Source organism: Coturnix japonica, chromosome 1, assembly GCF_054131305.1.
Source record: "Coturnix japonica strain WE chromosome 1, WE-NBRP24, whole genome shotgun sequence".
Classification (NCBI taxonomy): Eukaryota; Metazoa; Chordata; class Aves; order Galliformes; family Phasianidae; genus Coturnix; species Coturnix japonica.
The window spans coordinates 141,969,130-141,996,372 of record NC_140663.1 but is presented as its reverse complement, the minus strand read 5'-3'; the positions used below and the strand labels follow the sequence as shown (position 1 = coordinate 141,996,372).

The 27,243-nt window shown below is 39.0% G+C and overlaps 1 protein-coding gene across 5 annotated transcripts in view; it reads right to left on the bottom strand.

Annotated features, from left to right (window-relative positions):
* Window positions 1-565: 565 nt before the first annotated feature.
* TBC1D4 (TBC1 domain family member 4) overlaps window positions 566-27,243 on the bottom strand; it is a 101,747-nt gene continuing 75,069 nt past the window's right edge. For 2 of the 5 annotated variants that reach the window (XM_015851634.3, XM_085536071.1), the window contains exons 11-19: window positions 18,051-18,211; window positions 17,503-17,712; window positions 13,241-13,399; window positions 12,115-12,273; window positions 11,382-11,626; window positions 9,510-9,669; window positions 6,820-6,989; window positions 4,456-4,632; window positions 566-2,812 (exon numbers count right to left, since the gene is read on the bottom strand). In XM_015851634.3, coding sequence (XP_015707120.2) covers window positions 2,594-2,812; window positions 4,456-4,632; window positions 6,820-6,989; window positions 9,510-9,669; window positions 11,382-11,626; window positions 12,115-12,273; window positions 13,241-13,399; window positions 17,503-17,712; window positions 18,051-18,211 — 1,660 coding nt within the window. In that variant the 3' untranslated portion in view covers window positions 566-2,593. Of the gene's footprint in view, window positions 2,813-4,455; window positions 4,633-6,819; window positions 6,990-9,509; window positions 9,670-11,381; window positions 11,627-12,114; window positions 12,274-13,240; window positions 13,400-15,360; window positions 15,395-17,502; window positions 17,713-18,050; window positions 18,212-25,738; window positions 25,889-27,243 lie in introns of all 5 variants that reach the window. The other 3 variants (XR_014942062.1, XR_014942063.1, XM_015851632.3) reach the window with 3 other exon arrangements.

The window sequence follows — 27,243 nt, the reverse complement described above, 5'->3', positions numbered from 1 at the left end:
TGTAAAACTACCTATACCATAGAAAAGGATAAAAGAATAGATGGAGAGTGACACACACCTTATTCACAGTCTCTGAAATAAATTTTTTAGCTCTTCATCTGAAGGAAGTCTGAAGCATATCTGCATGACTGCAGGTTTCAAGCTAGACATCCCAGAGATACTCTGTTACAAGCCACACTTTGGTCCAGCACACAAAGGATATTAGCAGATGCCTTAATGTCATGAGACACCTCATTGCATTCTCAGTTCTGTAGTTTATTCCTACTTGTTGCTATGGTGCATTTCTCCTCCCAGGTCAGATGTACAGTACAGAGTTCATCAAATCACTGTTCTCAACATATTTACACACCAAACATTCTACAGTGAAAAATACCTTGTAAACCATTAAGAACAATATTTTCCCAGGAAGAATTTATGTACTCCCCACATCCTTCTTTAAATCCTGTTTTGTCACAACCAGAAACTAAACAGCTTCTTTTCGCCTTTCACTTAAGCATCATTACTGACAACAAGATTGGTACCTGAAGTCTAACATAAAATAGAACTTTCCAGAGGCCATAGGAAATGCAGCAATGACATTTATTGGAATTTCTCCAGGCATCACATGAAAAATTTGATAAGTAAAACAGAGGATAAGCATATTCAGCCCATCTTAAAAAAAGATGCATCTGAATAACCTTGATTCTTCCTAATACACACTACTGCAGTTCCTGGGATTGGTTTTGTCTATGTACACCAGCTAAAACTTACTTAGAACAAAACAGCAAAAGAACTGCCTTTCCACTTGGCATTCCCCATCTGGTACAATACAACACACAAAGTGTGTAAATACTTAAGACAGATTCCACATAAATTTATACACAGTGTTAAGACCTCACACCCCAGCTGTGAAAAGATAGACCGTTGAGTAAATCAGTATTTTTAAATCAAGTAAAATAGCATGGAAGTAAAAAATAAAATAAAATAGAATAAAATAAAATAAAATAAAATAAAAACCAAGAGACCCCAAACCCTTCAGTTCCGCAGCAGTGTGCAGCAAATCAGCACTGTTGTTCCTCCCTTTTAATCATGTTAAAGATTACATGGAACTGTAACACTTTCTAAGTACTCGCTTTCTAAATGGGACAATCTGATGCATAAAGACACCGCTGGATTTGGCACTTTGCTTCATTGTTTTTGTTTAAAAAAAACCTGTTTCCTGAAATACAGTATAAATGGTAGGAGATAACGTGAGCCACAGTAACACCCCACTAACAGCTCAGACATGCACTCCAAAATACGTGTCTATACAAATTTATCTAAGATTTCTCCAAAATTCCACCTCAAAACATTTTCAAATCTAAACACATCTTTTTAAACTGTTACAAAGATATTTTCTTCCTTGAAACGACCAGAGCTTACCTCACCTTCTGCTCAGAACACAAATCTGTGACTTTTTTTTTCGCTGTTTTTCAAAGGAGACCATAAAGCAGGATTAAAACATGAAAAACCTGAAAAGCATTATTAAACCACACCTGTACCTTCAGAATCACCTTTGAAATGTATATTCACTGTATGAAAATTGAAAGCTGTATGTCATGTTCGAAACTTGCTCAGTCCTCTCTCAGTGCATATAACACTCTACTTCCTGCAATCCACCTCAATTTTCTCTTCAAATTAAATTTAGGAACAGTTTTCTGGCTCCCATTAAGCTAAGACAAGGCTTCTTGCAGTATTTCTTTGGTTAAACGAGAACCTTTTACATGCCTAGTAAGTATCCTGTGGAATTAACATCAGAATAAATACTGCTCCACAGCTTTACTTCCTTCCCCCCCATCATCACTGACCAGTCCCAGGTAGAAACAAGCAGGCTAGGAAGGAGGCACCACTGCTTTTGTGTACAGATTCTTAAGTCTAAGGCTTGATGATGATGCAATGCTTTTTTTTCAGGTCCAACATGCATGTGGAAGTACACTGCTGACCCATACAGCCCAGGCAGCAAATGGCACTAGAGCTCCTCCTGCATGAACCGGGCCATGATACTTATTCTGCATTACTGGTCTATGCGCGAAACATCAGCAGAATTAGAAGAGAGGCACGCATGAGTTCACACAGATTTTCCTCAGAAGATGTGAAACATGCTGCTCTTTGGAAGGATATTACATTCTTATTTTTTTCTTTTTTTTCTTTTTTCAAGTATTATTCAACATATATATATATACACATATATATAAAGAAATGCTATCTTCATTTCACTACAAGATAAGCACATCAAGAGTGAAATTGTAGTTCACCATTATTTTGGCTGCGAGTACTCAAATTTATCTTTTCCTTTAGGTCAACTTTAAATATACATCTATTCATCATAATTACATTTGAGAATCCTTTATTTCCCCCTTGTGATTTATTTACACAATCATAAAAAAAAAAAAAATAGCTTGAATTTGCATACTGAGATTTGAAGGCCCATCTGTAGCTCTAAGTGTCCCAGCACTAGTTTTGGATAATAACATTGCCTATTGCTATGTCCTTTGAAAGCAGCATACCCATCTTTTCATTCCCTTAATATCTGAAGAAACGCTGCCCTACAATACCCTGGTTTATGGCTTATTCCTTATTTTGTTTTATTATTTGGATTGTAGTTTACTTCTTTCAGGAGCAGTTCACAGTCAGACAATGCTTCTGTAGGCAAATACTTAATTATCTGCTCAAGAGTCTTTTGATATGTTATCTTCTCCTGTTCCAGGGACTGAATTGCAGTCTTCATTTTGTTCTCTCGAGTCAAAATAGTCTCCAGGCTGGATTCCAGACTCTGAATTCTAGCATGAGCAACCTGTAAACAATAACATTATCTTTTTAATAAATCAAGATGTTCTGAATAACATTTATTTTTCTAATGGCATGCTGTTTGGTAACAACATCACATAGCTATATAGATGTTTCTAAAAGACATCCATGTAGGCAGATGATTCATTCCTACTGCATACCATGCATTGAATCTCCTTAGAGATGCCCGATTAATCTGAAGGTCTTCTGAAAGCTTTAAACAGGAAAGAAGATACACAAGCTGCAGCAGGTAAGCAACACTTGGGAGAAACAAAGAACTGAAGTTACAGGGGGAGGAAAGGAAATTGGGAACATGCATGAGCAGCACTGGAGAAGTGCCTACTGACAGTGCGGGAGCAATGAAAACCCTATGAAATAAAATTAGCAGGACAGAGATGAGAGAGGAAGTGAACCTTAAATGGTTCACTGGAAAAGCAGACAGTGTTCCCTCCCCTCCAACAGAAGACCTATGGTTTCTCCTCACAATAGGACACTGAAAAGAAAACAGAAACCCTACACCTGAGCAGAAGCAAATGCCTCTCTTTAAGAAGTGAAGAAATTCTGACTATTCCCAGCTGGGGGACAAAGCAAAGAACAACAATGAAGAAGGTATGCAAACAAGAAGACAAAGAGTCTAAGGAACCTATGAAGACACATTATGATACAGTAGTCTGGAAGAAAAGAAGAACTTATGAGTTACTAATTTGAAAGGCTCCTTATAATTATTCTATGACCTTGCTGTGTTTTCCGAACAGAGACAAAAGGTCAGGCAGTAGACAAAAACAGCAGTAATATAGTAAAAATAATGATAATGAAAAAATAATCCTTAATTTCCACGACAACAGAAGAGCATAGCACAATAACTCAGCCCATAAGTAGAAAAATAACCATGTCCTGATCTCCACTGTTTTTTTTTTCCCCCTGCTTCTTTTCTCAGGTTTCCTGAAGTGAAGGTGCTGTATGAGAACTTCACAATGGTTGTTCAAGTAACAGTTATACCTATAAATGACGAGGTGATGCAAAGACCTTCTCTTTCAAGAAAATGCAGGACAATGCATATAAGGAAACCTGAAACAAGTTTTGGCCACGCTATTGGAGAAAGGCTGAAGGATGAAGGAGCGAAAGAAGCCTTCTTAAAGCATGACTGTATCAAGGGCACACAACTGTACTAAGGTCTGCTAAAAGAGGCCACCTTCCAAAACAAGACTATGCCTTGGAGTTTCATTAGACAGAAACAGAAAGATACTGCCTACAAAGATCCAAAGAGGTCTTTCTAAGCCTACTCAGCTATGGATTATTTCTTAAAACTTCTCAGTACAGAAGCAAGGCAGTGAAGAGACAGAACTGTTTTGACTTTTTTTCCATCAAGATGCATAAAATTTAACCAATAACTTTTACATGAAGTGTAGAAATATTTTGAGAAAAAAGAAGTCTAAAACATGCAGAAAGAATATAAAGAACAACAGACAAGTTAAAAATGCCTAACAGAAGCAAATCACAGTAACCAAGAAGCAAATCACTGTAATGCTTAGCTGTATAAGGTCTTACAATTAGAACGCTTTTTGAAGAGTTATAAAAGAAAAGACACTTTGCTATCGGCTGAGCCATAGGAATGTCTTCTCCACAAGTTTGTGATCTTTAGTAATTTACCTGTAGCTTCTCCAACAAATCCATGTTTTGCCTTTTCAGGTGGTTGTTTGCCCTCTCCAGCTTCTCCAGTGGCTCACCATCATCACAGAGGTTCACATTTTCCTGCAGTTCATCCTGCAGGACATGGTACTCTACTTCATAGGCATGCAGCTGTTTTGAAATATCCATCTCAAATACCTGCCATGAGATAAAAGAGTTTTTAGCTACATCAGAAAGACAGCATGTTTATTCCATTTGAAAGTTTGTCTAAGAGAAAACTTTGATTATTCTGTTTTCTTTCTTATACCTTTCAAAAATAAACTACTTTTAAAGCAAGAATATTTTAGCATATAGACTTCAGAATAAATCTAGTCACTACAGTGTTGCCAAATATCACGTCTTGCTATCAAATCTTATCATCTTTTGTGCAGGAGTGCTAAGTTGAAGACATACATAAATATATATATAATTAAAGACAAAAGGGTGATCCAAGACAACCATCAGGGTCATATTACCCCTTACTGTTTGTATACCTAATCACAGCATCTCAGCTTCTGAAAATTAACAGATACTTTATACTGGGAAGGATGACTACTGTGATATCAATTTTGTTCCTTATTACAGAAGCCACAAACATTTCACAAGCAGAAGAGACAAGAATCCCCCAGCATGTTGTGCTCTACATTCACTACTCTTCAGGTTATTTAAAATGAGACAGAACATAAAAGCATTCATTCTAGGTAAATGCCATTTTCCTCTGCCAACTACTCAGTCAACTCTATCAGTGCATTATAGACCTGCATAACTTTCATTATCCTGCATTTTTCTTTCATTATCTGCAATAACAACGGTCCTGAGAATGACTACATTAAGACAGACAAACGATGTCACCTGCAGCAGCCCAGTAAGAGTGATATGATGCGAGCAGTGGGCACATGAATGCAGATCCAGAAGGCTGACCAGCATGGGACCACACCACAGGCAGGCAAGTGACCTTCATCTCAGAGCTACGTTGACCCATGTATAAACACACCCATTTCCACTCAGGTAACACACACTGATATTTACTTGATCAGATATGGCTCTGCTCTGCACAAAGCCATTTCTACCATTCTCATCATAGCAAGGTTGCTCAGCAAATGCACACAGACAGCAGGACAGATTATTTATTTTCCACAGTATCAAAAAAGATTGAACTACCATCTCTGCCACTGGAAAAATTACTGAGGTGCGAAGATAAGACACTGAAGTGCCTGACATGGGTTCAGCGTTGCTATCACAGTCAATATAAAGAGGAAGTGAAGATTTAAATGGCATTAACAAGTGACTTAACTGACAGCACTTGAATCATTCCAGTGTTACCTGAGCCACAGGAATGTACCAGTATTAACTGAACTCCTGCATGGAGAGATGGTTTTCTAGAGCTCTTCTGTTATCTCTAGTTGCCACAAGAAGATGGAAAACTGCTCACTCATTCCCAGCTCAGGTAGTAGACCGAGATTCACGTTCAACTTCATCATAGTATCATAGTCTCATGCGGGTTGGAAGGGACCTTAGAGATCATCGAGTCCAACCGCCAGGATTCGAGCCTCCTGTGTAGCAGAGCGGCACTTCTACCACTTGCGCCACAGGGGGGATTCGAACCCAGGGCCTCCGGTGTTGCAACACGGCATTCCTACCACCTGCACCACTGGGGCACACAAATTTGCATCTTCATTGCAAAGAAAGAGGATATGGAGAGATGAAGATCCTAAGCACTGACAGTACTTCAAAATAAATTAGGCACTTTCCCCTACACCAGCACCAGTAATTCTTTGTTTATCTTCCATTCACAGCTTTTGCCACCATTTTGCAGTGACGTTGCTTTTGCACAGCTGATGATGAAATGTATAACCAAAGTCATATTTTCTCAATAGCTTGGATAGGAAAACATAAACCTCTTTTGTATTTTTAGTACTAACTATAATGTAGAAACTAAAGTCTTTCTAAAAATCACAGTTTAAAACCCACTGAAAACTACATCACACAATCATAGAAGGGCTGAGGTTAGAAGGTATCTCCTGAGGCTATCTAGCCCAAACCTTGCTTCATCAGGGCCACTTTGAGCAGGGTGCCCAAGTCCACATCCAGGCAGTTTTTGAAGACCTCCAAGGAGATTCCACAGTGTCTAGGGGGCAGTCTGAACCAGTGCTCCATCACACATGTGGTAAAGAATCACTTCCTGATGTCCTATTTCTACACGTTACTAGGAAAATGAATCCATTGCATTTCACACCAAAAGGGACATCCTGAGAATACTTCTACATACTCTGTAGGCCCTCCTTAGGCACAGACTTCTAGAAGGATACTAAATTGAAAAAGAAGTAGAGAGAAAAACAACTTTACCTGGGTAATAATCTTTTCCATTTGAGGTTGAGTCATGTCTGGAATAGTGGTTTTAAGAAAATCAACAATATTCTCAAAACTCTCACATCCCATTATAGCTGTCTCTTGACTGCTAAGTAGACTCAGTGCTACTTTAAATATGACTTCTGTTCCTTGAAGAAAAATAATGTCTAAAAAAGAAAATAATTGAAATACCATGAAAATGAGTGATTCTTTTTGTGATTTATTTTTTAAAGCAACCATTCTGCAGATTTATTCAGTTCAGAAGTGTAACCTGTCTTAATTCAGCATGAGCCTAAAACATACACAAGCATTTCCTATCATCTTGCAAATGACATGCTTTCTATGTCTACAATAGTTGTCTGCAATAAACATTTCATTACTGTCTACTCAGCTACAGGCTGTTAACTAACTGCTAACTGATTTTAAATGCATCTGTGACTGAAAAACAATTGTGAAGTGAATCACATCACAGCATATTGATGTTTTGCTGTTTTCTACATGTAGAAGCTAGTCACACAATTGCTCAAGTTGAAAGGAACCCTTTAAAGGTCATCTAGTCCATCTTCCCTGCAATGAACAGGGACACCTACAGCTACATCGGGTTGATCAGAATCCTGTCCAGCCTGACCTTGAATGCCTCCAGGGATGGGACATCCACCACCTCTCTGGGCAACCTATTCCAGTGCCTCACCACCCTTATAATAAAAAACTTTTTCCTTATATCCAGCCTAAACCTTCCCTGTTCTAGTTTGAAACCATTTCCCCTTGTTCTATTGCAACAGACACCCTCCTCTATAGAGACTGTCCCTTCTTATAGCCCCGCTTTAGAACACTGATAGGCCACTATCAGGTATCCCCAGAGGACCTGACAGTCCTCAAAAATGATCACGAGATTTCCACTACCAACCATAACTTTCTCAAAACCCCTCACAGCCATCACATTAGCTATAATTTATGCTTCAAACCTTTATTTTGAGGTAATTATATAATAATTGCATGGTAATTATATAATAATTGCATGGGTGCGAGGGGAACGTCCAGGCCCTGCACAAGTCAGTCGAGGCAGACTGCACAGAAATTAGAAATCTGATTATTAACTAAAAGCTCAGTATCAGAAGTGGAATAGAGTGTATTGAGATGAACACAACACATGAACAGTTCAGACAAGACTTCTGTGCTCTTGGGCTTCGTTATGCCAGCAAGAGTGGGGCTATGCTGCACATCTCAGCCTCCAACACTGATACAGTGAGGCCATACTTGACCCTAGTCAGACACCACAGGGTAGCATCAGGACACTGAGGCAGTCATCCTTTTCAGACTGAGTTTCTAAAACCTTCCCTTCTCAAGTCTAGGGTACACATTTAACCAGAACAAGCACATTCCATAAGCATATAACTTGTAATTGGTAGACATCAGCCATCTGTAACCAGTATGTGACAACTGCGTGTAAGACACTGAAGAGAATCATAGAATGGCCTGGGTTGAAAAGGACCACAAAGATCTTCTAGTTTCATCCCCCATGCTAAGTGCAGGGTCACTGGACCAGCTGCCCAGAGCCACATCCAGCCTGGCCTTGAATGCCTCCAGACACAAAGAGGCAGGAATCCAAAGCACTAGGAATTAAAACAGCATGTTGGCTTCTCAGTTTTGAAATAAAAACATGCCTTGCTCTGCTCATTTAACAGAGTAATAAACACTGACCTTTCACATCCCCTAAGGAATCAGGTTTCCACATTAGATGCCCACTGAAACTGGGGTTAAAAAAAAAACAACAAAACAATAACACAGCAATCAAAACTACCACAGTTTTGTCTTGAAAAATAGAATAAAAAAAGAAAACACACAAAAATGCTCGAGTGCCCAGGAATTTGATAATCCTACTGGAAAGGACACGAATCAGTAACATGAGTACTACTGAAAACAGATAGAGAAATCAGTTGTTCGCCCAAAGAGTAGTCAGGAACTTTTGCTGCAAAAAGGAAAAAACAAACAAACAAACAAAAACAAAACAAACAAACAAAAACCCAAAAAAAAACAAAAAAACACCACAACTTTGGAATACAGAAATTATCAAAACAAAGTAAGTAGACAAGAAAATCCTTGCAAAATAAGTTAAAAAAAAAAAAAAAAAAAAAAAAAGGGAACTTCTAATAATAAAACGTGAGACAAAAGGTATACATTCCTTAAGAAAATAGAACAATGAAAATCAAATGGAAAGGTGTTTTAAGAGGAAGTATATATTTGTTTCTCCTCAGATCGTTGCCACTGTTTTTAATTATTTTGGGTTCCCTGTTTCCCCTTTCAGGAGGCACAGATTTGTGAATCCCTCGACCCCACTAGTCATGGAACCAGGCCAAACCAGCCCACAAACTGTTAACAATAGGCTTGACTAAACACTTGATGCACAAAATGCATTCACCACAAACTTTCTTCTATTCATGCTTCAGAACTCAAATCCTTACTAATAACAGAAGGCATAGTTGTTCGTGTCTAATGTTTCAAAGAATACATTTGGTTTTCCTCTTTGAAAAGGAGCTGACATCCCAGTATGAGGAGTATTGCTACTCACCACCTACAACAGGTCACCCCAAACGTCACTAGTATTTAGAAGACAATTCCCTTCAAGTTTGAAAACACAACAGACAATGTCATTCTAATTATTTTTCCAAGAGAATAACTTTTCTTACCAAATACTCTGGCTACGAATCCCAAAGGAAACTGAGATGCAAACAGCGTAAGAAACCACGGCGCAGCATAAAGACTGGGGCTGATTTCATTTTCTTCAAGATGATTATAGAGGTCTCTGTGGTAATCGTGAAGAAGCCTTGACAGCTGATACATCTGAATCTACAGCGCATCAGGGGAGCAGGGTAAAGGGAAGTGGAGAAAGACAAGTTCAGCTTTACCATTCATATTTCACTCGAGAGATATTAACTTCAGTACAGATGGCACTGTAAATTGCAGCTTAATTGCTGCCAAGGGCCTCAGGTGATATCTACCCACATATAAACAACCCAGCCCTAATGAATTCAAACTAACGCAGTCATTAATAACAATGAACAGTTAGAACCACGTTATTAATTAAAGAAGTATCATTTCAGTTCAGTTTCAAAGGTTTCAGGTAAGAGGAGAATCATATAATCACAGAATGGCCAAGGTTGGAAAGAACCACAATGATCATTCAAACCCCCTGCTATATGCAGGGTCACCAACCACCAAACCAGGCTGCCCAGAGCCACATCCAGCCTGGAGACATACTGACCTAATTGGAAACATATTGATCTAATTAGATCAACACACCAAAACTTGCCATCTTGGATCAATGAAAGTAAAAGTAATGTAAAGTCAATGATGCACCAAAAGTCTTAGTGTTTTTTGTTGTTGTTGTTTTAAGTTACCTATTTCAGCTTCTATACTATGAACCTTGGCCATATTATTACTGCACTTAAGATTCGTATGCTACAGTCATCACAGTTTGGACAGCTTCCATACTCACACAATATGTTAGATGAGTCCATAGAGATATACCAGGTATAAGTTTCCCAGCACACCTCCCTCATGCCACCAGTACAGAGAAATTTAATATACTGATGCAAGAAAATGCTGCTATGTAACCTCTCAAAGCAAAGCAAAGTTATCAAAAGTTGCTGTTCCATGCTAAAAATAACACAAATTATTTCCTTGCAATTTTGATTTTAAATTATGCATTCAGCATAATGTTGAGGCCTCTCTACCTTTTGGACACTCTCTTCTCATTACATTTGATTTATTAGCTTCAATTCTAATTATGTTATATTATAGTGTGTTATCTTGCATTGCGATACCGTATTTAGTAAATTAAGTTTGTTTCTCCTCAGACTGTTGCCACTGTTCTTAATTATTTTGGGGTCCCCTGTTTCCCCTTTCTGGAGGCATGAATTTGTGAATCAGTAGTCACAGAACTGGGCCAAACCAGCCATTAAGGCACTGACGCTGCCCAGGGAAAAAACAGTTTAGGTAGATCTGAAAGATTTCCTGTTTCATTGCTAAGCAGTCTTAAGTATCTGTCGATAGCTAATAAAGGCTAATACTGAAAAGTCACCTATTTTCATTACTAAGCTACAGGATTCATAATTTGTCAGTTTTTTCTCTGTGCTGGGGTTTGCAGCAGGGAGATGACAATGAGAGAATGGTACCATGTAAGAATGGCCTGTGGCGTACATAGACGGGCCACTGGGTGTCGCTATTGACTTGATTGAGCCTTTTCATTAACTTTACAATTGAAGAAAAATAATATCAAATTTACCTTTAAACTCTGCCTGTAGATACGCGAGCAGAGAAATGCAGACTTTCCAAACAGGAGACCATGAGAACATGTGACAAGAAAAGTCTGCAAGTTCCAGACTTTTTTGTTTGCAAATTCAGAGCCACAAATGGGTTTAACGGTAACATTTTTATGCACCTAACTACCTCCAAAACAGAGTTAAGAGGTTTCATAAGCCCCTGGAGAACACGAGCAACCCACGACAGCTCTAAACTCATTTAAAACTCTGTTTGCTTTATGAGAGGGTCTGACTTACCTGTAGTGACATCATGTCTGGCCTGTACTGTTTACGGAAGCCAAGGTCATACATGAGGAACTTCAGCATTTCAAAAGCCTGTTCCTCACTCATATGTAGAAGCAGCACTCCAGCTACAAAGCTTATACCTTGACAGTAACCCACTTCCTTGTCCAGCAAAGAGTATGCTTTCAGGAGATTAAAGAGCGATAGCTGTCCTGCTCCCAGCTGGGTAGAAAAGTAAGGATGTGTAGGGAATGTCCGTCCTGAGGTAAAGAGAAAGGAATAGTTGATATTCAATTCTTCAGAAAACAAAACAAAACACAACACAACAAAACAAAACAACAAAAACCAAATCCATTAGTTAACAGCCTTCCTCTCTTCCCACAGGACTCTTCTCTCCACTTACATATGCAGGTTGATTTGAGTAAAAGCAATCCATATTTTACCACAGGCTTCAGATTGTATCCACTCAACTTATTTCATACTCTCTTTTCCTGCACATAACTTGCAGAAATGACTGCTCAATTTCTCTTTTCAGACATAGGAGAGTGTAAATAAGAAAAACATAACCGAAGAAATGAACCGCAACAAGGATACTACGTGGCACATGTAGAACATATCTTTACAGTACAGAAAATTGTGTTCATACAACAGCATCCATCTCCAGCAACAGCTTCCTTTAAGACTGGTGTATTTACTCTCAGACACATGGAAAACATCAGAAAAATCTCCCAGCCACCAACAGACATACCTAAATCTACAAGGATGGCATGCTGCTGAGCTGTCAATTGTTTCAGAAGTTCTTTGTAAGAGACATCAGGAGGCTGCTGCTTGTTTGGCAGTCTGTGTCTGACTCTATGTTGCACAGCCAAAAATTGCCAAATTTCTCCTCGACGACTTTTCGGTACACCTGTAGGTCAGAGAACACAAGAGGCTTAAGTCAGGGCATCACTTTTGTGCTGTAACGTGAAAGAATTTGCTTTATGAAGTCTTAGCTTAACCAGCCCAGAGGATCCCTTACACCTTCTGAAGTTGTTCACAACATGCTGCATTCTCTCAGCTCAGTCCCACTGACTAAACATTAACTACAAAGTTATGATAACTGAACTGAGCAACTTCATTAGGCAATCGAGGTACAGACATCCCTTTGTTTGCCACATCCAGGCTGTTAGCCTCCAGCAGGAAGAGATGCAGAACTCCATCCAGGACAAGATAAAGAGCTACTTTTAGGACTTTGACTACATATCCTAGAATCACAAAATAGCTTGGGTTGGAAGGAACCTCAAGGATTATGAAGTTCCTACCTCCCAGCCACAGGCAGAGCTACCAGCTGCTAGATCAAGTACTAGATCAGACTGCTCAGGGCCCCATCCACCTTGGCCTTAAACACTTCCAGGGATGGGGCACCCACAACTTCCCTGGGCAACCTGTTCCAGCAGCTCACCAATCTCTGTAAAAAACTTCCCTCTGACATTGAATCTAAATCTCCCCTCCTTTAGTTTAAAACTATTCCCCCTTGTCCTATCACTGTCTACCCATATGAAAAGTTGATTCCCCCTCCTGTTTATAAATTCCCTTTAAATATTGGAAAGCCACAACAAGGTCTCCATGCAAACTTCTCTTTTCCACACTGAACAAACCCAGTTCCTCCAGCCTATCTTTGTGGCCCCCCTCCAAAAGCTCCACATCGTTCAGACATAACAACACCTACTATCGAAGACTGTAGGATGTGGAGATATATGCAAAAAGAAGGCTGGTTTTTAACAATTTTCTGCTACTGAAACCAGGGTACTGCTGGCAGATTTCCTTTAGTATAAAAAGGTAACAACAAAAAAGATCCTCAGACTTGATAGCTAAAAGCGATCCTATGTAAATACCTTCTTTCAAAATGCCGTGAATATCTTCCATATCACATCGGATTTTGGCTCTGCAGTTAAGTAACTTCTTATCCCAAATGTTTATGGTATCTTTCTGACATGTACCAACTTCACCATAGTCCAGTTTGACTTTTCTTGATTGGAGCTCATCTCTGCTTGCTAGAGCACAGAGAATAAGAAAAGAAAAGAAAAAAAGTAACTTGGAAAAACTGTAATATAATTATACCAGACATCAAAAATCCAGCTGGATACGTCTATCTCACAATCTGACTAGAGATAAATACTCTTATTACAATCCATCAGTTAATTGCTGAGATGGAGCCAATGCTCTGACAAAGTGCTTGCAGGTAGCAATTCAGCTTCTATTACTGGGTCTTGAACATTAGTAATTCATGAAATACATGAAGACATTTTTTAAGGCTTGGGGCAAGAACAAAAACCTGCTCAACACACTGCACTGCAATAACAACTTTCATGATTTTTTCATTTATACCTCATGTCAAATAGGCATTAGTATGGCAAGTCCCAAACATATCAATGTTTATAATAGAGATTTAAGAAACAAATTAGGCACACCAGCCCCAGTTTTTACACATCCCTTAAGAGGGTCATGAAGGTTTCTCGCACTGCTGCCCAGCATCATCAGGCTAACTAGAAGTGAATAAAACAAAGAAAGAATCTAACAAGAACCATATGCAGAAAGATGCATCTGTACTTCGTGCACAGAACATACCTTACTGTAAACTTAACAATTTTACTGCAGAATGCTCCTGTGGGCAAGATATTTTATCCAGAGAATTCCCTATTTGTAATGTAAAACCATGGCATTACTTTGAAATTTCATGGAGGAACAGCTTCCATTTCTATTACTGAGAAATTAACTGTGGTTGTTTTATTATACATGACATGCACACAGTAAAACGCTGACTCCACATTCTACTAGCATCAAACTGAAATCAAGATCTGAATATGTCTTAATTTACAGAGGTAGACTTGATTATCATTCAGCTGAACTGTATATTTCACAATATCATCTCTGAAAGCTGAAATCCAGTTTATCCAAAATTTGCCTTTATCTGTGTGCAATATTCACTCCTTGCAGGAGACTCCCTCCTCTGTACCAACGAACTCCTGCTCCCAGCCATCATCTAAGTTAAAGCAAACTCTCATATCATTACACAACCGGTAAAGCAATGTAATCTGTTCCTTCACATAATCACCCTACTTTGCATACAACCAATGCTGATGATCCTGTAAGCTCACTGCATAGCTGATCAGAAGATTTAGATGATAAATTACTTCCAAAAGCTGTATGTGTCATGGTTTTATGATGTGTGGTATTCCACATCATACCACCATAGGTGTGCTGGGAGCTAATGAGTTAATGCTTCACATCCAGATACCTGTCCCAGAAGAGAACTACATCTCTCAGAGGACTGCTTGCTGTTCTGTTACAGTTTCTGATAAGAGGGAAAGATAAATCTGTTCTCTTATCAGGAGATGCTCTCTTTTCCCATCCACATGGCCCTGCTATATGTCTCACCTCAGCATTAGAGTAAGGCCTTTGGTTTTTCAGACACACTCTTTCATTTGATTTATTAGTTTCAATTCTAATTATATTGTATTATATAGTGTGCTACCTTGCATTTCAATACCTTATTTAGTAAACTAGTTTGTTCTTTCTCAGATCATTGCTACTGTTCTGCTTTTAGGCCCATCTCCCAACCCTCTTCCCTCTCCTGGGGTGTGGGTCCATGGGTTCCCCACCCTGCTAGTCATAGAACCAGGACAAACCAGCCCATAAACATTGACATTGTGTTACAACAATAAGATTCTATTTACTGAAGACTCCTGAGTGCGTGTAGAGACAACTATTCTGCAAGGTACAGTACTCTTCCTCCATAGGAATCAATAACATGGTCTCATTAAAAGAACTCGCAGCCTGACTGGGCCTATTTTAAACACTAACCTATCACTCTATGATTTCATTTGAGAATGCTCATTCTTCCAAGCAGTACACAAGTCTGTGACAGACTACCAGAAAAGTTGTTTTTACCTGCTCAGAAAAAATAAAATAAAACACAAAAACCAACCAAGCTTGTGCAATTTGTAGAACTTACCTTCTGCAAAACAAAGAGCTAATAGTATCCAAGTCTCCTCGACAGCAAAAATTAAAGGAAAAAAGGTTCTATTAACATTTTGTCAATAAAAATAAAAACAAACAAAATCCCCAGAACACTACTCAAAACCATTCTACATCAATTCTAGTTTAAAACCAGTCACATACAGCTGAATAAATTCGCAAGTATTTATTAGTATTATTTATTACTAGTGGCTGCTAGTAGAGAAATGGCTGCATTTTTGTTATCATCTTTTTCATTTCTGAGATCTACTCTTACCTGTAGGTTAAGTCACCAACCACTGCCTGAACCTGTGCACACATCGGTTCTGCATATGTATCACTGTATCACTGTATCAATGTTCTATGTTATAGCAGCCACGAAAAGGAAGCCTAGAAATAGGCATTAAAACAGTTTATTCTCACTCTCTGAAAGTGAGATAAGGAATTTGAGGGCTAGACTTGATCTCTAGAGGTCCCTTCCAACCCCTATAATTCTGCAATTCTGTGAATTCTAGATATGCAAAGCACATCATAAGAGGACCACATTCGCTACCAGTACTAATGATACTGCATACAAAAACAGACCTTGGAGTGCAAACCAAGATGTGGGATAAGTAGATGGGTCCCAGTTTGGAGTCCTCATTGCTGACAATGACAGCATGTACGGACAGGACAAAGGGTAACATTTAAACTAAAAGGGGTGAGATTTAAATTGAATCTAAGGAAGCAATTCTTCACAATGAGGATGGTGAGGCACTGTCACAGACTGTCCAGTGAAACTGTGGATTCCCCATCCCTTGACATGTTCAAGGCCAGATTGGATGGGGCCCTGGACAGCCTGATTTCATGGGTAGCAACCCTGCTCATGGCAGAAGAGTTGGAACTAGGTGATCTTTAAGGTCCCATCCAATCCACACCATTCTATGATTTTATGACATTCCTGTCTTCCCTATTAGCTACTAGGCAGGCATTATTATTAAACCATGACAACTTCTTTCCTGCAGAAGTTACAGAATATAAATAAATTACAGATGAATCTTTAGGGAATCTGACTTATTTTATCTGTTTTCAGCAACTCCAGCTTTGTGGGGAAGGTATGGAAAAGAACCAACCCCCTGAAGCTCATGTTACCAGAGGAATTAAGATGAAATCAGTCACTACATCCAAACTTCTGCACCCCATAACAGTAGAGTGACAATTTGCTAAAACAATGAATAATGAAATGGCTTAAGTTAAAAACAGATATCGCTCTAGATGATCCCTATGAATCTATGAGCTCCCACAGAAGTTTGTGCTAACACAGTGTAACAACAGTAAAGAGAACACACAGTAACAGGCTACTTGTGTAGAAAATACTTTCATATACATATCCTTCCCTGTCTTCTCAGTAAGGACCACTGAAAAAGGAAAAACAATTAACTGGACTTTAAAAGATCATGATGTCTGAAGAATCCAGCTTTCATATTGAGATCATACACCATACAAAAGATGAGGGAAGCAATTGCAGAGAGGACATTTGAAATTTTTAACTTGCATTGAAAGCTATTATTTTCAGGATTTTTTTTTATTCTAGGACAAACATTGAATCTGACTGTTTGCTTGTGCAAGTCTTAACCAATCATAATAAAATATCTTAGTCAGGAACTCTGATCATTAATAACAAGCATGGCCAACTTCAGATCTATTTTTGACATACCTTAAAAGCCAGCTGTTCAAAAATATTTGGGTACAAATACTAATAAATTGGTTAAAGGGGTGACAGAAAACCCGGTCAGAAACATCGCATGCTGCAAAGAACTGAAATGAGTTACAGAGGGCAAAGCTTACTATACTTAACATTCACATAACATCCCTTCTTCTGACTCCACATTAGAATTCCAGGAGAAGTCAGCCAGATTGTGGCAACTACTGTCTAATATGCACTAAAAGGGGAAAAAAAACATCATTTTCTTTGACAAAAGTGACTTGGACTGTTGGAAGGTGGACAGAGATCCCAATAAACTGACACATGACTGAGTCTAGCACTGTTAACCCAGAAGATACAGAAACACAATGTTTGAGGTACCTGACGCTAGTACAACTTCCAGTGCTAGGCAGCAGAATCTGTAATAGCTTTACAGGTATTTTCTAAATAGCTAACCTTCCAGCTTCTGGTTCTCTTTTTCCATTCGAAGCAACAGAATTTGCTGATGGATGGCTTTTCTCCACAGACTTTGTAGTTCTTCCGAGTTTTTCCTCTCTCCTGTTTTATCTGTACCATCCTCATTCTGGAGTACTAAAAGAAGAGGGTCTTCCTCCAAGGGTGGAGCAAGAGGGGATAGCGGTAACAATTCACTTCCATCAAGACTATCTGCAAAGAATCAGAAAACTATTAGAGGGAACTCAGATTGTTTGACCTAACATGAAAATTTATATCACAGCAGAACAAAAATAGCTGAGTTCCACATTCAGCAGTGAGACTGATTCTGAACACGGAAAAAATGCACTTCAGTAATACAGAATTGTTTTTAAATAAAGTGCTAGGGTCACACAGTATGTGAAAGCATAAGCACAACTTCTCCCCAGTGAGGTTTTAGCAACAACACTGCATCAAACTGACCCCCCTTTTCCTTTCATATCTTCACATACTGCAGCTCACTGTAGTACTAACTATCCAGTAACAACTGCTCGAAAGCACGCACAACAAACCTGGATGCTGCATCTTGGAAGCAGATTTGTTCATAGGTGAAGCTACCCGCAAGAATATTCTCTGCCGCCAGGAGATGCGGCGAGGTGTGAGTGTGGCCCCCGCTGCATTTAGAGATTCGTTGCTGCAGATGTTTGATGCTCTTTTCTTTCCCTCCCCATCACTGAAGGAAAAAGAAAGAAAAACAAACAGGTGGCGTGATCAAAGCAAGTCACCTTTGGATTAAAAGAAGAAAAAAGAAATTGAAACAAACAAAAATCTGCCTACTGTACAACAAAAACTACAGAAGCATGTGCTGGAAAGCTTTAGAAGGCAGAGTGCTGTGTGCGTGAGCTTCACCATAAACACAGAAGTATCCAACTTGTAGCAGTGCCGTTAAGTTTGCTCAACAATACCACTGGGAAGAATTCATAATAATCATACAGTGCTCAATTAGAAGAGAAGACTAAAAGCTAAGTTTGTTAAAAGCTAAGAAAACTTCAAGCAAGAGAAAAAAAAAAGTACTAATATTCAGCTGCTAAAACTTGCCTTGCCATACATCAGTCTTACACATTTGACTTGATGTAATACCTGCAAAAGCATAGATTTTCCTTGAACAGAGCACAATGCTCCATTTAGTGCCATTTTAAATGGCAAGATGAGTGCACAGTATTCTACTGGAGGCAATGTTGTGCCTTTCTCTTAACTGTGGATGCTCCACTTGCAGAAAGGGAGTCAAAAGTCCTCATGCTTTACTAACATCTCCAGCTAAAGGAACAACCTTTGCAAGGGGAGGCTCACAGTGAAAAAATATCCTCTCTAATCACCAGGTAGAAACAGACTTACACAGTAATTTCAGCAGTACATTATGCTGCTGGAAGAAGCAAGGAGAGACTACAGGGAAGCTTTGCAAGAAGTTTATTTTAATAGGGCACCAAGCACAACTCTCTGCTATTACCAGAGATAAGGATATTTAGCTTTAACTTTTAGAAGTACTTGAACCATTTTCAGAAATGTTTCACTATTTTGCACTTGCAGTAATGAAGTAGGTGCACAGGTCTAATACAGGAATGGGTACATCAATCCTCTGTCACATATCCTTCCATGCATTAACAATGTGACACACTGATAACTCAAACTCCTCTTACACACTCGTCAGCTGCTTTTTTTTCCCACTGAATATTCAATGAATACAGAAGTGACCCATAAGAGCAGCTTTGTGGGACAGATAGGACTTACCAACCTCTTACAAAATAATAACAAGCTGAGAAACAGAAGTACTTACCTACCACAGACTAAACACAGTAGAGAGAACAAACATATATTATATGGAATATTATTTCCTAAAGGTAAATCACTCTACATGAAGGTGCCTACATTTGACAGGTAAGTCCTACAGACCGCAGTTGCATTGATGAATAGGTATGGTATCTCAGGAAAATCCACCATCCCTGAAGGGAAAAACAGCTGTACCAACACACCAGCAGCTGTACCCAGACCTTCATCCTGTGAAGAACTAACATGTTACAAAACAACGTCCATAAAAATAATTAGATTAAAGGAAAGCCCAGCAAATTGGGTGTTTGCTATGCTTTTAGTGGTAAGTCAGTTGAAGACTACCACAGTTTCCCAGCTGCAGCCACGTTCTCCACGTTTGGCTTGCACAAAAAGACACCTGCAAGGGAGGCAAGACCACATCTTCTTGAAGTTTCAGTTATACCAGTCTACCACCTACACCATACTGAGTGGCGCATCTCATACTGAACACACTGCACTGAGTGATTATCCACACAACTAGATCAGACCCGTTAAGTGATCAGTGCCATCCCTATGCTAGTGATCTACAGCAGCTCCTTGACGTCCCTAAGCCTCAGCAAGCAAACTGCGCTCACTATTACACACAGGCATTGGACCCAGCTTTCACATCATCGGTGGAGAAATAACTGTATTTTCAAGTTCACTTGCTCATACTCAGTCAACTACCTCTGCTTTCCCCTAAAAACACCACTATGGGCAATCAGTCCTGGATAACAGATAGCCCAAATTATTTGCTATTTTTAATACTTTCTACAGCACTTCAGTTCCCTGTGTTTAACTCTGCTGATGGATTACTCTCTCTTGCTGGATTAATTCTTACATAACCTAGGAGGAACTATTCTTTGTGCTAGATAAATACAGACTACAAAATTAATTTTGAAACTGATGTCTTCAAAAGGTATCTCAACCCAATGACTCCTTGAAATATACTGAGTTTGGGTATATTAATCGTAAGAATTCATGTTTCTATAAATAACAAACAAAACTGCTACTCACCACTTCAAGTCTTACATATCACATATCAGAACACAAAAATTAAGTTATTCCAGGGCAGAAGGTGTATTCCTAAGCAGAAGCTATGCAAGAAGTAAAAGAAAACTCAATTTCTACTGTCATGTACAAAAACCTACATTTGACTGGTACACTCCTAGATGGGCAGTCTTGGGAACAGTGTTCAATTTACAGTAGTAAAATTTACAGGAAAGTCAGAATAAATCATTGCCTATTTTAGGCTATGGAACTAAGTTGTTCAAAGCTGTTTAAGACATTCAAATCCCAGAATTCACAGTAGGATGCATCACTTATATGTGCTACCTCATGAAATGTGTAAATCCCACAATTCTTAGGCCTTTCATTTCCTGTTAGATCATACCTACCAACATTCCTGGGGCATTTCAAGCAACTGCTACTGACCACTTCCTCCTTCTCTGATGAGTGATCAGAGAAACCACCTAGTATTCAATACAAGGCAAGGGCACCAGAGAAAAAGAAATTTAAGAGACAGGAGACAGAAAGCAAAATTTCCTTATTTCTATTTAGAAAGAAAGAAAAACAAAAGATCTGAAGGTGTGAACCAGTACAGAGTGAAAGCAGGAAGAAACTGGAACAATTTTGGTAATATAACCTATAGTGATCAAATGGTTCAGAAGGTTGGTGCAAGAAATTAACACGTTAACTCAATTACGTATTTCCCGCCTTGAAAACATGAGTTGTACAATGCTTATCCATAGATTTTCCTATCTCCCATGTCTAAATGTCATTGCCTGGCTTTGCTCTTGACCAAACTTGGAAGAAACAACATTACTTCTGGATTTTAAGATAAATGGAATTTAAGAGTCAGGCAGGCATGTAGATGCTCTGCTCAGACAGGCCAGCACACCTCTGAAAGTTCTTCTAAACAAGGGCGCTCTACTTGAGCATTCTTTATCTGCTCCCTGCTAAAAGCAGAGATTTATTCATGTCAGTGGGAAGACTAAAAGTAAGAGCAGCTGCAAAGCAATGACAACTGCAACAAGAACATAAATCCAGTTCAGCCACAGCTTTTCACTGCCTCCCAACACGGGGAAAAGAAAACTTTCACAACTTTCTTGTCAGGGCACGGATATCAAACATTGAACACTCAGAGGGTAAACTCTTAAGAAAAGACCATAAACACTCTGTTTTGACAACACACAGGCTTAAACATCAACATGGGACATGTTCTGTGAGGTTATCTAGCAGGAATAGTCAAGCATTAATTCCAGTTTTCAATGATATCTTCCAGTTTAAGAGAAATTGCTACCTAGAACTCAAGAAATCCCGTAACTGCTGCAAAACTATGGGTTATAGAGTCTAGACACTGTGGCAAGGCAGAAGATGGATATTTCTTAACAAAAACAATAAGAAAAAAACAAACAAATACACACATACCACACAATTCAACTGCATTCTGCACATTACTGTCCTAGTGCAACCTACACAGAAGATCAAGAAAAGCTGCCAGTGACAGCACGTGCAGTCTCAAAGCCATGATCAGACTATGATCAATACAGGAGATCAGACTGTCAAGATTTTTTCTCCAATGCAATATGGCTGGACACACTTCTGAACACGGAGTTACCGTAACTATACTTAGCAAGGAAAACACAGTTAGGTTTTAATTAGTGTTCCTAACAGCTGACCAGCTTGCCATTCTTTGTCTTGTAAAGTGCTGTCACACTTCACACTATTCCATCATTAACTTACATGCTCAGTAAAACACTAAAAAAAACCCTCAAGCTGGGCCTGGTACATGTTGAGGCTTGTTCTCTATCAGGATAGAGGCAGCTCTCTCAGCAGAACAGCATTGAAAAACCATAAAACATTTGAACTTTCTCTCACGCACAAACTTTCATTGACACATCTGCAAGCTAAATGAGGGAAAGTCTGATGAGTTTAATGATCATGGGTTGGAAAATACATTTCATTCTCCATTAGTCAAATAAAATGAGAGTTGGATTACCTCAGTCACTTACAAAATGGGGGTTACTTGTTAAGCATATATTTTTGACTATATTTCTAATATTCACTTCACTAAAATAAACCCTACTAGCTGACAACACTGAATTCACCCTCAACTTCTATAATTTCCGTATCACAGCAAGTTACGCATAGCTGTTCCCAGAAGAGCCATAACTAATGAGATGTCATTTTCACAAGAGGTTTTACACAAATTCAAACTTAAATGTCATCAGAAACCCACATACAATAAAACCTAAGCAGAAGGAGGGTTTTCTTATGGAGATTGCTCTTAATTTGAAGATCTCCTCAACTCACAATTCGAAACACCATTACTGTGAAACCCAGTACCTTTAGTTGCACGTACAGCCAAAATGAAAAGGAGTAGTGCCGCAGGTATTTCATCTTGGCATTACCTGGTATTGAGTATGGTTTTTATCAACAACTACATTCCACAAATTCAAAACACTGTTTTTAATATATCCGGCTGCCCACAAAAACTGATCCAGGAGTTGGTTCAGCTTGAACGAAGTCTGCTAACTGAAGGGAGCAGAGGAACAAAGCTGGACTGGAACTCAAAGAAAAGTAATGTCAAGGTAGTCTGTAAGAGGTTGTTTTTTTCACCATTTCTAGCACACCTCCATTAGCAGTCTTTATTTTCTGTTACTTCTACTAACCCACTTAGTCTAGTATTACTTCAGTCCAATAGGGACTGGAAAATCTAGGTATTTGGTTTGCTTATATATTGACTGTTATTGGACACAAGGTGTACAACAGGTGATATTAAAAGCCTACTTGTACAAGGATATGTTGACAATTTCTCCTCTAATTTCAAAAGCATACACTGCTTACCTATTCATTTGTGCTTGAATGGAAAGGTAGAGTCACTTAATAAGTTATTCCATATTCAAAGATGTGACACATTACTAAGACCGGTTTTGGAAAAACTTCCCAAGTAATGACTGGCTTATACCCCCATATGAAGATAAGGAATCTGGATAATTTACTGCTTCTTTTTTAAAAGCTGTGGACTTAAGTTGGTAAAGAGAATGGGCACTGGTTCTGCAATTGAGGCACCACAACCTTCCTGTCAAGACATCTCACCTTATTGTACTCACACACTAGTTTACTCTTCTGGGAAGACTTGTACTGTAGAATTCTCCTACTACATGTTTCACAATTGTCTCTATGTTATAAGTTTCTGGCTGTATGCTGTTCATGCAGTTACAGATAGGAGATGAAGAAGAGACATTATAAATGTCAGAAAAATAAGGCAGGATACAGTGTGCTTAAAGAAAAGATATTTTGTTATATATATATATATATATATATATATATATAAAAAGGCAGGATACAGTGTGCTTAAAGAAAAGATATATATATTGATATTATGACCTGTGAATTGTTAGAGACGATCAACTTAAACCATACCTTAAGCCCACATTTTGGTCAACTACCTCCTATTAACTAGTGTATTTAATTCCACTAAAGAACAAACAAAAGCTTATGTAGGGTATGCTTGGTGCTCCTCAAACACTTGCTGTGCAAGGCCACTGCCATGACAACCAGTCAGAAGCCATTATCAGCAAGGTACGAGATACCATGGTCTACCTTCTCTGCCAGAAAGTTTTGGCTACAAACTTATTTTTGATAAACTTGTTATTGCAAACTCAGTTGTTCATGACCTTGGGACGTTACACCAGGCATAAAAGGGATGCCTGAGAGGGGATCCAGGTCATCATTTCTGTTTGCTAGTTTGAGACTGTCACCCCTGGATAAACACATTCACCCTCCACCATCTTATCTCCAGCACTGTGAGCTACTACTGGAACTGCCTGATTCAGATCAGCGATCTCTTTTCTGTCCATCTCTCTGCCTCTCTTGCACTTTCTCCAATTCTCTCTTCGCTCCTATTCTGTCTTAAAAGTTGTTAAGTAATTGCAAGACCTATTTCAGTCTTCTAAATGCCATATCTTGTAAAGCTGTTAAGTTCTCAAGTTGATAACTGCAAGACGTTTTGGTTCCTTAAGGTTGCATAGTTCATCTACACAGCATAAGACTGATTTTAAGTGATGCCATCTTATAAAGTTGTTTCGTTTAGCCATAGAGCTAAGATAGATCTAATTGTTATAGTGCCAGTATTTTGGGAATAACTGCTTATCAATATTTTGTGATAACTGCAGTATATAGATTCTCATTGAAATTGATGATTGTGTGTGGATTGTGTGTATACAGTTTTACCTTAATCAGACCAGGGGTATTTGTGAATCTGGCAACACTTTCCCACCCCTAATGGGCACGGTTTTACAATTCCTTATAGCCTCTCCTAAAGTGGAGATGAAAAATTAACATGAGGAAGTTTAATGAAACTGCATTCCACAAAGTATAAAAAAAAATTCATTAGACACCCCTGAAAACTTCCATGCCCATCTCATAACTGAAACCCCCACATAACAGAGTCCTGATGCATCCAAAAATAAGGTCTCATCAACATTTGCTAATGTTAAAAGTGCAATCTACTGTTACTTTTTCAGGGAGAAACAGTCATGTGAACATATTCTACAACCCCAGAAGTCCATGCTGGAAATAGACAAGAGGACAAAAACATAGAGATGAGGAGTAGCAGAAACCTGCAAACAGTTCAGTGTACATAAATGAACAGTAGCTATCAGTGTACAGACTGAAGTAGTCACTGACAGAAGAGAAATACAAAGGACAGCTACTGTCAAAAAACCACAATGAAATATAAAACTACAGTTCCACCTTATTCACTGTGGGCATACTTCAGAAGAATAATCCACAAGCAGTTTCCTTAAGCACCATCCTGAAGGAGTGCCTATTCTTTATACTAAAAAGTTTGACTTCCATCCAGATTCACACCAATGTCTGAAAGTCCTTCTTGTATCTTGGCTTCTTCCCCACTCACCTTGAATTGGAAGTCACTTGGCAATTCTCCCTAGAAATATCACAGCTAGTATAACTCAGCTAACTTGACCTTACCCCTTCCCCATATACATCCCACATTAGTACTGTACTCATCTCCCTTTGCTCTCTTCTCATTTTCATATGCCAACAATTACAGCCACACATGCTGGTTTGCATTCAGCAGAGAAAGCATCGAATTGGCTAACACCCCTAAAAAACACTGCATTTTAAGCGACAAACCAATGCAGCTGATTTGCAACACAATAAAAGAAACAAGATGCATGTCCTAGATGTCAGAAGACAAGCTTCAATTCTTAACAGGCTTTTTTGGCCAAAAGTCATCGGTGCAAATCAGTGTTAAGTACTTAGGAAGTGTGTTAGAAACACAGGAGCGCAAGGCAGAGTAGGAGGGATCCCACAGGTTGCATTGCACTGGGAATCCTGTTGTTAAGCCATTGGCAGTGAGAAACTAGGCAGGAGACAATGCTCTCACCTCTTGGAGAGGTCACTTTCTGAGTGCTGGAGCAACCTTCCTGAGCCCTGGTAAAAGGTTTTCAGGAAAGAAGGGGCAGAGATAGAGGAAGGGAGACCAGGTGATGCTGATTCACTCTCACTGTGAAAGCGATGAATCCCAACAATAGGACTGTGCAGGCAATAAGAGAACATAGTAGACATGTCAGCACAGAATCAGATACAACAGAATATCCAAATTAAAAACACTGGGCAGGTACCTCCTTTTGACTTACTTTGTTTCCTGGAAAATGAAGCGTATCAGCTGTGCTACAGCAGCTTTCACACTGACACTGATTTTATTGTTACATTTGATTTATTTCAAGAAACATTTTTATAGCAACACACAGCAGGTAGAAAACCTTATTTTTTCAGTCTTATTATTCTCAAAGGGAAATTCAGTAAGATAGTCTCTGAAACACTCACAATAGCCTTAGAAAATTGCCTCCAATAACATGAATCACACTGTGGGTTCTGTCCTCCCCCATTTCCTGCTTTCAGAAGTAATTTTAGTGGACTGCTAGAACACACTACAAAGCAGATATTATTTAAATGCAATATTTTGGAATGATTGGATGACAGTCCTCCCATACAGTTAAACACTACTTAAAAAAGAGGAAAAACTTACTGGGGAGACATTAAAATCAATTCCGTTTCTCCTACTTAACATTTTGATTAAACCTGAATTGGAAAAGGGAGACCGAAAAACCCAACCTAGAGCAATGCTGTTACAAAGCAGTTTGGACTGAAAATCTGCTGACAGTTAAATTAATCAGCGACTTCTTGAAAGTTATTACAAAGAAGCAAAGTCAGCAAGTCCTTCGGGGTTTCCTGTTTGCATACAACATGGACAATGAAAAAAAACCCACCAAAGTTTATCTCAGTAAAACCAACAAACAAAAACCTTCTCATTAGAGACAAAGCATAACATGGCTATTTAAAGTCTTCTTTCAAGCCTTGCTTGAAAGTGTCTTACACTTCACCTCTTCCATTCTCTTAAAGGGAATAAAATTATTTGCTTTTCGCTACAAGCTGATGTGGCATTCTCACTGAAATTTTAATCTAGATAACAAGTAAGCAATAAGTGATTATTTAATGTCATTTTCATAAAGAGCCTTTGAAAAGCTTAAGTTGCAGCCGTGCACTGCAACAGATGAGCAGTCAGGAGAGAGTGCTTTTCCAGCATAGAAAATTCAGCCTGAATTGTAGAACGGCTTTGGTTGGAAGAGGTCATTACCACCTAGTTCCAACCCCCTGCTACAGGCAGGGCTGCCACCCACCAGATCGGACTGCCCAGCGCCGAATCCAGCCTGGCCTTGAACACCTCCAGAGATGGGACAGTCACAGCTTCTTGTAAAGAGTCTATATTAGAATGGTTTTAGAGTTTGCCTGCTGACTTACTGATGAAGGTAAGCACAATGTAGTCAGAGAAGGTTGAGCAAATCTGAGTTGGTCCACAGTGAACTATGGGGACCTCTCCTGACCAAG